Here is a 12,722-nt window from a genome sequence, read left to right as displayed (position 1 = left end):
AAAAATGATCCCTATTATCGCTACTGGTGGCATTACGCATACTATGCTCGTTATTCACCATCGTTGTCACCCTCTCCTCCATGGTATCGGTGGATGAGTGACCTCTTTCCTGAGCCTGAGGGAGACTTATATCCCCCTTTTTCCCCTCGAGCCCATAAGAGACCTCCTTTGAAGGCAAAGAGGCCTTGACGCCTGGTATCGGGCCCGGAGGGCGCTTTGAAGTCAGAGTCACTGGTGGTATGCTCTCTCGCTTGGCAGACATTTGGCAATGGGAATACGCAAGATGCGTGTATCGTCACCGGGGCACATCTTCCGATACCGGCTCAGGAAGAGTACTCTCCCTCTCTTGATCTGGCTCCCTTTGATTCAGATTCGGCAGAACCGTCAGATATTGTTGAGGACTCCCCTCCAAATGTCCCTATGCCTGGTTCACACACTCCTTGACATCTGAGACTATACCTTCTACACACAGCTTATCCTTCGAATTGTGAAGGTGCTGGACTTAGCAGTGGAGCAGCTGACTCAATGCAGGATCAATAAGGTGTATGAACACATTGCCCAAGACCAGACTCCTCCTCTAAGGCTCAGTTTCATCCCCTCTCTCTGAGATCTGATGAGAGAATATTGGACAAAGCCCTCCTTTTCTCACCAAATTCTGAGGAGGGTAGAAAATCTTTACAAGATGTACAAGGAGAATGCGGATTTTCTTCTGAAACATCCTCTCCCGAATTCATTTGTTGTGGATGTGACACAGAATAGGGCTCAAAATCAGTTGGCTTCTAATAACAAGGAAGCTAGAAAGTTGGATGTGATTGGCCGGCATATGTACTCTCTTGCCTTGTTTGTTTTAAGAGTGGCCAGTTAATCAGCTGCCATGGGGGCCTATCACCGCTGCCTCTGGTACCCGTCTTTGCCTATTTTGCAGGCTGCCACAGAGGATGTTCATGCCCAGGGCTGATCTTACCATCAGGAGGCGACGGGGTTAGCCCACCAGTAACATATTGTAGCCAGGCACATTCTGGATGCTGCATCCAAGCAATTGGTCATGGCTATAACTCTGCCGCCACGCCTGGCTTCACTCAGCAGGTATCTCAGATGATGCAAAGGTTCGTATTGAGGACCTCCCTTTCAACGGTGTAGGTCTCTCTGACAAAAAGACGGATGAGATTCTTGATAATCTTCTAAAGCTGAGGAAGACAGCTGAATCTTATTCCTGACAGTATTGCCTCAGGGGCTCATAGCGCTGACAATATCCATTGAGATCTTTTCCTGACTACCAGAGGCCTTTGGGTGCCGGTCCTTCTTCTGCCTCGTTTAGGCAGTCTAACAGGCAACAGGCCCATCGCTCAGATTGGAAGGCCAGCCAGAATGTTTGACATCACCCAGCTACCAGCAGTCATAGACCCCTCCATCCGTCTTTCACCGTTCCTGCACACTTGACACACTATCACATCAGACTCATGGGACCTTTCCATCATAGCCATAGGCTATAAATTCGAGTTTGACACTCTTCTTGTCACGGGATTCCTCAAAACTACAGACTCCTCTCCTCCTTTGGAAGAAGAAATCCAGTCTTTACTTCAGAAAGATGCTATTGTCCACCTTGATCATCCAGATGTTGCATGCGGGTTTTATTCACGTTACTTCACTATTCCAAAGAAGGACGGGGGTCTTCATTCCATCCTCGATCTCCATCATTTGAACTTGTACATCACTCCCCGGCGTTTTCGCATGGTCCCCCTTTGGACTCCACCATTTAGATGCTTCGGCAGGGCAACTGGTTTACAATAATAGATCTAAAGGACACCTATTTTCATGTCAGCATCCGTTCTGACCACTGCCGGTTTCTCTGAATTTCAGTGAAAGGAATGACCTACAAATCCAAAGCCCTCCCTTTCAGATTGTCCAAGGCCCCACGGGTGTTCACCAAGTGCCTAGCCCCAGTGGCAGCTCATCTTCGTCTCCAGGGTGTCACAGTGTTCTTGTACGTGGATGACTGGATGCTGGTGGTGCCATTCTTTGCCCAGGCCAAGTGAGATACCACACTGACTCTGTCTCTCTTGGAGGCCCTGGGCCTCTGGATCAACACAGAAAAGTCCATGCTGAAGCCCACTCAGTGAGTGACTTATATTGGAGGAATACTAGGTCCTCGTACAGGTCTGATGGCATGTTCAACAGCCATTGTTCAGCATGCCAGTTTAAAGATGAGGTCCCTTCAGGCCTGGTACCTCTCCCTCTTCAATGTGGTGTTCACTCCCCCAACCAAACTTCTGCAGGTGACAGCAGAGCTGGCCTCCCAGCTGTCGTGATGGAGTTGCTCGCCCAACCTTGTGGTAGGCAGATCCTTTGGCCCACTGTCCCCTTCTGTCCAGTTGACCACCAATGCCAGTCTATCAGGTTGGGGTGCTCCCCTGGGTGTGCTAACGATCAACAGCCTCTGGTCCGAGGCTGAGGCAAGACTTCACATCAACCACCTTGAACTCCTAGCAATAATCAAGACCTTTCGGGCATTTGAAAAGCTCCTGTTGGGGAAAGTTGTTCAGATTGCATCAGACAACACGACAGCGGTGTTCTACATCAACAAGCGGGGGGGGTACCGACTCGCTTTCCCTACTCTACCTCACTGTCGACCTGTGAGAATGGTGTTACACTCTCCACATCTACCCTGTGGCATTCCATGTGGCGGCTGGAGGGAATGTTTTGGTGGACTACTTGAGCAGGTTCCAAGCCTCATCTCACAAATGGACACTGGAAGACACCATCTTCCATCGCCTATGTTGTCGCTGGGGCACCCCGCGGTGGACATCTTTGCTTCGCAGGACAAAAGCAAATGCAGTGCTTATTGCTCCTGGGCAGGAGTAGGTCAGCATTCTTGAGGGTATGCCTCTTCATGACCAGTTGGTCAAAGGATCTCCTCTATATGTTCCCACCAATCCCGTTGGTATAGAACACTGGTTCTTAACCTTGGGTTACTCAGGAGTTTTGGACTGCAACTCCCAGAAGCCTTCACCACCAACTGTGCTGGCTGGGGTTTCTGGGAGTTGCAGTTCAAAAACATCCGAGTAACAAAGGTTAAGAACCACTAGTATAGAAGACCGTAGTCAAAATCTGGGAGGACAACACGGATATCATCCTTTTCGCCCCTTGGTGGCTTCACCAGCCTTGGTTCTCCACAAAAGAGTGACAGACTACATCTGTTTACCACAATTTCCCCACATTGCCCCTTGAGGGTCTCGCCAGCCTTGGTTCTCTGCTCTCTGTGAAAGAGTGATAGACTACATCCGCTTACCACCAGTTCCCCACCTGTTGACTCAGTTTCAAGGCAAGATCTTTCATTTGGACTTGGTCTCCCTTCACCTCACGGCGTGGAGGCTTCCCCCTCGATAGCCGAGGTGCTTAGACATGCGCATAAGTGCTCCACTACTCTGGCATATTTTTACAAGTGGAATGTGTTTTGCAGGTTTGCATCTTCCCTCCACTTACCTACGAGCCTGACTTGCTTTGACACAGTCCTTCACTTCCTGCTTCACTTGTTTCACCGTGGCTTGTCACACTCTACTGCGAAGGTATATATGGCTGCCATAGTGGCTCACCATCCACACTCTTCGGATGCAGTGTCCCTGTTTCACCACCCTACACTGAAACAGTTATTGCGGAGGCTAAAGAATATGTACCCAAGCATACAAGCCCCCCACTCCACAGTGGCCCCTCCAGCTGGTCCTGAATCACCTCATGAGGTCTCCCTTAGCCATTGGCCTCGGCATCAGACCGACTCTTGACCTTAAAGACCACCTTCCTTCTTGCTGTCACGTCGGCACGCCGGACCGGGGAGTTGGTGGCTTTGAGAATGGACCCTCCTTTCCTCCAGTTCCATCTGGACAAAGTAACTTTGTACCCTGACCTCTCTTTCCTTCCCAGGTTTCATCTTATATTCCTCTAAAATAGTTAATTGTGCTGCCCACTTTTTTTCCAGCACCTTCCTTACCTCTGGAACAAGTTTTGCATTCCCTGGACATTAAACAGGCTCTCTCCTATTATGTTGCTCTCACTGCACCTTTCTGCACCTCAAAAAGGCTCTTTGTAGCCTTCCAAGGTACTTCTAAGGGTGCACCAGTTGGCTCCCAGACCATCTCCAGGTGGATTGTTTCTGCCATATGCCTCGTGTACGAGCTGGCCCAGTTACCACTACCAGAAACAGTTAAAACCCATTCGATGAGAGCCATGGCCTCTTTGACACCATTCCTCAGAAGGGTGGACCTCGCTGATATCTGTAGAGCCTGCCACCTGGGCCATGCCATCGACCTTCGCGTACCACTACCAGCTAAATGTCCATGCCAAGGCTGAGGCTGCAGTGAGTCATGCTATCCTGGCTTCTGTGCCCCCGTTACGTCCCTCCTCCGGGTAAGTCAGCTTGCTAGTCACCCATTAATGTGCATTCACAGAGACCGCAAAGAAGAAAAAGAGGTTACCTACCTGTAACTCTGCATCTTTGAGTGTTGATCTGTGAATTCACACTCCCCCCCCCCCCGCTGTCCATCACGTGAGCCTTTCGTATGCTGTGCAGTGGCAGATAGTTCTACAGAACTCAGGCCCTCGGTGCTGGGGGCGGGGTTAAGGGCAGCATGTGGGAGGTCTTGCCACCATGTGCTTGAGCTCTGGAAAGTTCCGAGGCTGCTCTGCACAAGCGCAGATTAACCCAAGACCCATTAGTGTGCATTCACAGAGACCACTCGAAAAACCAGAGTTACAGGTTGGTAACCTTTTTATTATCCATGAAGTGTCCATAAAGGGCAATTTGATTAGATTATAGGGTGTACTTTAGGGGAGACGTTACATCTGTTACACAAGTGTTCCCCATGGAAATATCTGGATTGCTAACCATGTAATGTCTCTTGTGATTTATGTTGTGATTATACAGGGAAGACAAGCTGAGTTGGAGATGCAACTGAAGCATGGAAAAGAGGGGCCTGAAGAAGTGCAGTACAAACAGTTTACAGCCTGGCTCTGGTGAGAGAATGATGTCTGTTCCTTGTCACACGAAATGGCGGTGGGGAAGTGAGGAAGAGACCAAAGAGGATTCAAAGTCACAAATCTCACAGACTGTATAGGTGTTAACAATGAGAAACAGAAAGGATCTTCAGGTTAAAGGGAAACTGCAAAGACCAAATATTATAAACAAGAATGGCTTTATATGCCTCTAGCTCTTCTTGATATAATGGCTAGAAATTTGTAGTAATGGGAATGGCAGCACATAGTTGCTTTCCTTTAGTATAGTCATTTCTTCCAGAGTGCTCAGCAAAGCAATAGAGCTGGAGAAGGCACTTTGCATTTCAATCTGGTTTGGATAAGATGCTCATGTCCAAGGAATTCCTATAAGGAAGTGCTCAGTATATTGGGGGGTGGGGGTGGGGGGTCTATTGATTATCAGAGACATGGCTATCCTGTTCTTGGGTGTGCAGTATGACATACATGCATACAGATATCAATTTGATGAATACTTTCAAGCTACACAAGGGCTTCTGAATGCCCAGTAAGGCTTTATGCATTTTTTTCATTGACATAACCAAGGCAATGTGTAGCCTGCCTAATTAACTTGTAAACAGCCCAGAGAGTGCTTTAAGCGCTATGGGGCAGTATATAAGCAGCACGCTTTGCTATGGCACAAACCTCAGAGCTAACCCTTCTTCTTCTTTTCTTTTACCAGGGTCAGAGATATGTTGACTGATGTAATCAAGGGTGCTTCAAAGTAAGATATTTGTTTCTTAACACACACAAATATCATTGCATACATTTTGTGAAATGTTGTTTAGTTAATGGGGAGTAGTAGGCAGTCTGCATGGGTTTGGCCCACTGCAAGATATTGGAACGGTGAATGCCACTCAAAGGGAAAAACTTCCAAGGATTGGTCTGGTTAGTGTTTCTCCTCCCCCCCCGCCCCCGTTTCTACTCCTTCTTGAGCTGAAGCTGAGTCAAATAAAAGAAGGCGTCTACTCCTTAAAAATGATTGTATTCAACCCCCTTGAAAAACTTTTCCTTAGAAACCATTATTTGATTTGGGTCAAGATTCTGCTTTTGCATCAGCTGGTATTCAAGAGTTCAAAACTCGATGAAATATGATGAATGATTTCAAAAAATGATTTTTCATGTACAATTGGATTCCCATAATATCACGAGCCCTATCAATGCATCTATAATGGGGTTAAAGAGCATGCATGCCAGCCTTGCTCCTTCCACCATTGCTGATGTTAGCAATGAGTGGCAGTCTGACAAGAAGGGCCCTTACTATGCCTTGCTGTCCATAGGATCAAGAACCTTAGTTTTTATAGCTTGTTTACATATAAGGCTTCGGAATCCTGCGGAGAACCTCTATGTATAGTGGAAACTTAGACTATCAATTTCCATATGAAGTGAGAGGCAACAGAAGCAATGGGAGTTAGTACTTTTTGTCAAGTATTTAGTTGGGGTGCGCTGAGCAAAGCAGGGGTGCAACCAGTCTCCAAGGTCCTTGCACAGAAGAAAACACGAGACAACAGCTTCTTCCTTAAAGCTTATATTAGATATGTACAGTGTTCACAAAATGCTCCAGCAGTATGTCCTCTAGCAAATCTCCAAACTCTCCACATCACATGTGTGTACCTCTGTACAATATATAGTACACATGACCAATCAGGTAACATTACCACATCTTAGGCGATCTCATAATGATTACATCAGCCATCTGCCTAGTCAGCATGACTCAGCTTTATGCACAGCTGCACAATATGGCTGATTAACTTTATACATTCAGTCTAAGATGTCAACTTCTTCTATTACAATCCTTGTAATTTCCTGACACGTTTCCTGTTATGTATGCAGTTTAACTCTATTATGAATACTTGAATCACATGTGCAGAACAAGTATAACTAAATCATAAATCACAGCTCCACATTTAGGAAAAAAGTCTGAAAACAGACTTTTCCCATTTATTTTGGCACCTTTCAATAGGGAACTGTTTCTTTGGTTCTGCTGGATTGTCAGAGTCAATTGAAGCATAGCAACCTTCCTATAATTACCATACACTTGAATGGAGCTCTGAATTGAGGCCTTGAGGAAGGAGAGAAGGGATTTGAACTCTTTGTTCCCATTGTTCACACTGTCTTTACCTGCTTCCCATTTCCTGATTACAAACAGTGGGTGCAGGAGTCTTGATCTGAAGCAAGTTCATAATGGGAAGGAAAAAAATAAAATCCTTCCTCTGGTAGACCAAGTAAGATTCCTGTGTCTTCTGCTTATACACATCCACCCATATCCAGTAGTTTTTATCTCTCTCTGTGTGTGTGTGTCTGTGTATGTGTGTGAACATTCACATAATTGCTAAATGTATTGCAGCAATTGCTAATTGTATGAATGCTGTTATTTGCTTCAGATGTCTTCAGGCATATCTTCAGAATCTTAAATGCAATAAAGATTAAAATTTTTTTTAAAAGAATCTGCAGAATAGGACACAAGTATTAGCCCACTGAGAGTGAGAACCATGAGTCATTCCTTTGTAATGATTTGCCTTTTTTTGGCATCGTTATTTTAATCAGATATTCATGATGGCACCAAAAGCGGACATAGACTACTTGTGAGAAAAGCAGAAGAGAAGTGAAAACAAACAAACCCAGAAGTATAGTAGCACCTTGGAGGCTAATAACTTTATTTCATTGTGAGTTGTGGTGGCTTAGAATTCACTTCTCCTGACACATCAGAGCTGATTTATTTGGAAACATGGAATGTAATCTGTGAAATCTTACATTGAAATAAAGCTTTTAGTTCTAAAAGTGCCTCTATTGTTATATTGTTTTTGTTGAAACTGACCAACACATCTGCATATCTGGAAACCATCTGTGGCGATCGCCCACATCACTCATGGCATTCATATTCATGAGATTATTTGCATGAACCTATGAGAGGACTGGAGACATGGAGTCAGCAGCTACATGAGGCTTGGCGGGAGAAGGAGGAAGTCAGATAGGGTTGGTTAGTCAGAGAGAGAGGGGACAGATACTGAGAGAAATAGAGCTGATTAGGAGAATAGGTAGAGAAGGTGGTGATGATATAGCAAGAGAAAAGAAGTATGTACTGAGAGAACTGTTGATGAATTGCTTATGTATAACGTATATCTGAAGAACCTCTGTTATTATCCAGTCTGCTTCACTCCAATAAATAAGTTCTGTTTCTGTTCACAAGACAAGTGTTCTGACAAATGTCGTTTATATTGTGGATTGTGGTAATCCACTGGTGGCAGTGAGAAGAAAATGTGATGTGAGCCTTTGTGAGGGAAAGACAAGCAGGGGCCACAAGGGCAAATGCCACACCACCTATGACATGATCCCTGTTTAACTGGCATTGTGTTAGGAACACACTCCTTTCCCCCTCTCTATTTTTCCTAAATGGTCTTAAATCATTAGATGGGTTGTTATTAACGTGCATAAGGTAAGTGAAACTCCACAACACTTTACTTCAAGGATAAAACTATCTGATGAGCAAGAGCTTGTTCTTTTCTCATGATGTATTTGCTCTTTCAGGAGAAGCACAAGCTCCAGTTTACTGTTCTGTACCCTCACATCCCCATGGAACTATCAAAAGTGTTTTATATGCCAGTATAGAATTCTGATGTGAGGTGTAGTGCATGTAAAGGGAAAAATTAGATATAATGTTGTTTAGGTCATTTGAATGTGTAGTAGTTATTTTTCTTCAGACAGACAGCACAGGGGACAGTGTTGTGGCATATCCTATCCTGATATATTAGGACAGTGATCCTGCTTTCTTTTGCTTGCTGTTCATATTCAGAGGAAATCTCATCTCAGTGTCCAGTGAAAATAGGAGGTGCTGGGTAGGGCAGGCAATTCTGACCAGGCCCCTGGGCAGCACAGGTTTCACCCTACTATTCTGATCCAGGTCTCCTTCCCCTCCTGTACATCTTTTCCCCCTTCCTCCTCCTCTCCCCATAACAAAACTGCGGAAGTTCAAATCAGTGGTTCTTAACCTTTGTTACTCAGGTGTTTTTGAACTGCAACTCCCGGAAACCCCAGCCAGCAGAGCTGATGGTGAAGGCTTCTGGGAGTTGCAGTCCAAAAACATCTAAGTAACAAAGGTTAAGAACCAGTGGTTCAAATGACACAAATAACCGTAAATCTACTTTGGTTGTATAATAGTCTGAACAGTTGAATCAGATGAGTAATGGTAAAAGAACCCTTTGTCTTTTTTCCTGAGTGTACTTTTTACTGTTAATGATTTATTTAATGACTTGTCTTGTTTTCTCCCAGTAGAAGAACTGCGGATGACTCTCAGAATGGCTAAATATTCTCCCTTCCCTTCTGAACATTTCATTTTATTCTCTCTGTCATTCATTACTGGTGTATCACTCTCAACAGGGAAAGTCCAGTGGTGAAAGGGAATTGTCTCCTCGCCTTAACAGGCCTTGCTGTTACTGTTGCAAAACACGAGAAAGGTCTTTCTTCAGATACTGAAGAACAGTTTGATGTGAGTTAAAATAACTTAGGTACTTCTGTCCTGATAGTCAGCAAGCATTTCTGAATATGAAGTGTCTTGTACCCTGTCTCTGGTTAGGAATGCAATCACTTATTCCAGATACAAACTGATTTGTCTGAAATTCCATTGGAAGACAGATAGTTGTCATTCCCAGAAACAAAACCTGACAGGGTGATGAGTAAAATTTATGTTTTGTTAGTTAAGATGGCAGTCCAAAACTCTATTTCCATGGAAGGAAGTCCCATTGACATCAGTGTTTCTGCATAAATATGTTTAGGCTTGTGCCATACATTTTTTAAAACAAAACATTTGAAGCTACACCTTCTTGTAACCTCAAAGTATTCATTTACCTATCTTCCACATGTATGTAGATGCTTGGAGTGGTCTTTTAAAAAAATCTTACATAAAAAAATATTTTTAATAATAATCTATATTACAGTTAGTCAATTATTCCCTTTAAAATAGTGGAACATTTCTTGGGACCTATTCAGATCTCTGTTCTTTGGTACGTCAGGTCTGGATGCTAAACCCAGAAAAGGACAAATACTTAGCTAAGTTTGGACCAATAGGTAACTATGTGCCATTTGTTGTTGCCTTCAGACTGAGCCAGATTTTCTTCTGACAAAGCACTGGATTTTGATGGTGATAGATACGCTTCTTAGCATTATAGACAGCCACTACCATCCCAAGGGCCGTGTCTTCCCATGGTTTTATCAGGTAGGTCCAAGCAGATTCTAAAGGGAAATGTTTGAATGAATAATTCTTGTACTTTGTTGCAGCAGGGACAGAAATAAATTTGATTCTTGTAGTTTTCCTATGGGTATTTCCATCTGCAGCCTGGGAACAATATGAGTTGTCCCAAACAAAAGGGAGTGAAAAGAACCAACAGTGTATTGCTGTAGTATTGTGTGAAAGTGTCAGGTCATAGGCAAAGATAATGGGAGTTGAGATGAGGCATGAGCAGTGGGTCAGATGAGGAGGTTAGTCAGAGGTGCTTATTACAAGTTGGGGATACATCTCTGCATATGGCACATATAAACACACTCAGGTAAGTTCCATGTCTCTGTCTCTAACACTTATTCTGTGTTGTGGGTGACACCATCCCATTGCGAGATATTGTAGAGCAAGGATAGGGCAATTCACAAGCTGGCAATGTTGTGGCATAGAGAAAATAATCCTTATTAGTACAGCGTTGGCAATGAAGAGCTGGAAATGGGGTGATCGGTTCTGTTGATTCAAGCCTCAGAATCAGAAACATGCATATCAGAGAAGGAGAACATTTGGCCTTCTAGATGTTCTGAACTGATTTTCCTCAGTCTTTTAGCATTGGCCATGCCAAGTGGGGCTGGGGGAGTTGTCTGAAGTTTGTGTGTATATGACTGTGTGTTGAGATTCCTCAGCCTTGCCTTGATTAACCCTCACACACTTCAGTGAACTTCTAAGTCCTATATTAGAGGCAGGACATTGTTTCAATATTTTACCTATGGCCCCATCTCTGCTATCCTTCTGCAAACAAAGACATTTCTCTCAGGCTTTTCTTTAAATAGCTGGTTGGCCAAGGGGAATTTTAAAAGAAGCATTTTAATCTGTGTTTTACTGGTGTTGTTAATATTGTTCTTATCATGAGTTAATATCATAGTTGTTAAATGCTTTTTCAATATTGTAATAATTTATTATTTTATTTTTAACTTTATTTCTTTTCAATACTGTCATCCACCTTGGATCCATCAGGAGAAAAGCACTATATAAATAAATTAAACAAACAGCTTCAAGTTGGTTCTCTCAGAAAAACGTTGCAAAGTTTTAAACTTAGTGCAGGAAGAATATTTTAATGTAACTTCAGAAATGAATGCCAAAATGCATTTTTGTCCCTTGGCTTCCTGAGTTCTGATTTGTGGAGGGAGTGGACAGCAAGTACAGTGGTGCCTCGCACAACGAGCGCCTCGTAGAGCGATGAATTCGCTCTACGAGGACGCTTTTGCGATCGCTAATGCGATCGCACAGCGATGGCCCCAGTGGGCGAAAATCGCAGAGCGAAGGTCGGTAAGCGGTTCGCTTACCGACCTTCACTTTGCGACCCGCCGATCAGCTGTTCCGCGGCTTCAAAATGGCCGCCGGAACAGCCGAAAGGGCCGGGTGCAGCGTTTTCGCACCCTTGGTAAGCAAGGGGAGGGTGCGAAAACGCTGCCGGAACAGCCGAAATGGCTGCGCGCAGCGTTTTCGCGCTCTCCCCTCGCTTACCAAGGGCGCGAAAACGCTGCGCCCGGCCATTTCGGCTGTTCCGGCGGCCATTTTGAAGCCACGGAACAGCTGATCGCAGCCATTTTCGTGCCCTCGTTCAGCGAGGGGAGGGTGCGAAAATGGCTGCCGGACCCCGGAAGCATCGCTGAACGGTGAGTTTTCAGCCGATTTGGAACGCATTAAACGATGTTTAATGCGTTCCAATGGGCTTTTCTGCCCCGCTCAGCGATGTTTCACACAGCGAGGCACCACTGTATTTAGAATGTATACTTACAGAACTGACTAGGGATGCTGAAGTAGTATTGCCTTTTTTCCTCTTCTGGGGAGTAGTTGCCTGTCTCCATCTCTGCTCACCTGATCTCACTCATACATACACTCCTCACCTTTTCTATTGCTTTTTTATAATTAATTTTTTATTTTATAATACAAAAACACACACCAAAAAAACACATACATAACGACAAAAATACAGAAAAAATACAAATAATAGTGCTGTGACAAACCCAGACCTACTGGGATATGTCACACAGTACACTAAGCTGCCACCAACCATCCCCTGTAAGAAGTCACACAGACCAGGGATGGATTTTCAAACAATAAAAAGAATAAGGTTTATTTTAAATACATACAGGGAAAAATAAAAACAATCAGGTGAATAAAATATAGTAACGTGGCTTATTCTCACTCATACAAGCATACAGTTTGGTTCACACAGAACCCTTAACTTGAAGCACAGACCCTGAACCTATCAGTTCTGGCTAACCAACAGACACCTGAACCTATCAGGTTGGTACTCTGACACACAGAAGTACCCTGTCTGACACACAGACTCCCACACCAGCTTCTTCTTCCCAGCTGCTGCTTCGTCACAACCCAGTGTCTCTCAGCATCTCTCTCTCACCACACAGGCATCACATATTTATACAGTACAGCCCCTCCTCCTGATGTCCCGCCTTCCACTCCC

At 44.4% G+C, this 12,722-nt stretch overlaps 1 protein-coding gene across 6 annotated transcripts in view; it reads left to right on the top strand.

Moving 5' to 3' along the window:
- FOCAD (focadhesin) overlaps positions 1–12,722 on the top strand; it is a 249,024-nt gene that overhangs the window by 156,448 nt on the left and 79,854 nt on the right. For all 6 annotated transcript variants that reach the window (XR_013541436.1, XM_078384917.1, XM_020790338.3 and 3 more), the window contains 4 exons: positions 4,919–5,007; positions 5,705–5,746; positions 9,400–9,508; positions 10,118–10,234. Coding sequence is in view for 5 of the 6 variants with exons in the window: in XM_078384917.1 (XP_078241043.1) it covers positions 4,919–5,007; positions 5,705–5,746; positions 9,400–9,508; positions 10,118–10,234 (357 nt within the window). In the remaining variant the exon portion in view is untranslated. The remainder of the gene's footprint in view (positions 1–4,918; positions 5,008–5,704; positions 5,747–9,399; positions 9,509–10,117; positions 10,235–12,722) is intronic.

Source organism: Pogona vitticeps, chromosome 2 (assembly GCF_051106095.1).
Source record: "Pogona vitticeps strain Pit_001003342236 chromosome 2, PviZW2.1, whole genome shotgun sequence".
Taxonomy (NCBI): domain Eukaryota; kingdom Metazoa; phylum Chordata; class Lepidosauria; order Squamata; family Agamidae; genus Pogona; species Pogona vitticeps.
Note: the sequence above shows the minus strand (reverse complement) of the source record. Positions and strands in the feature narration are given on the sequence as shown.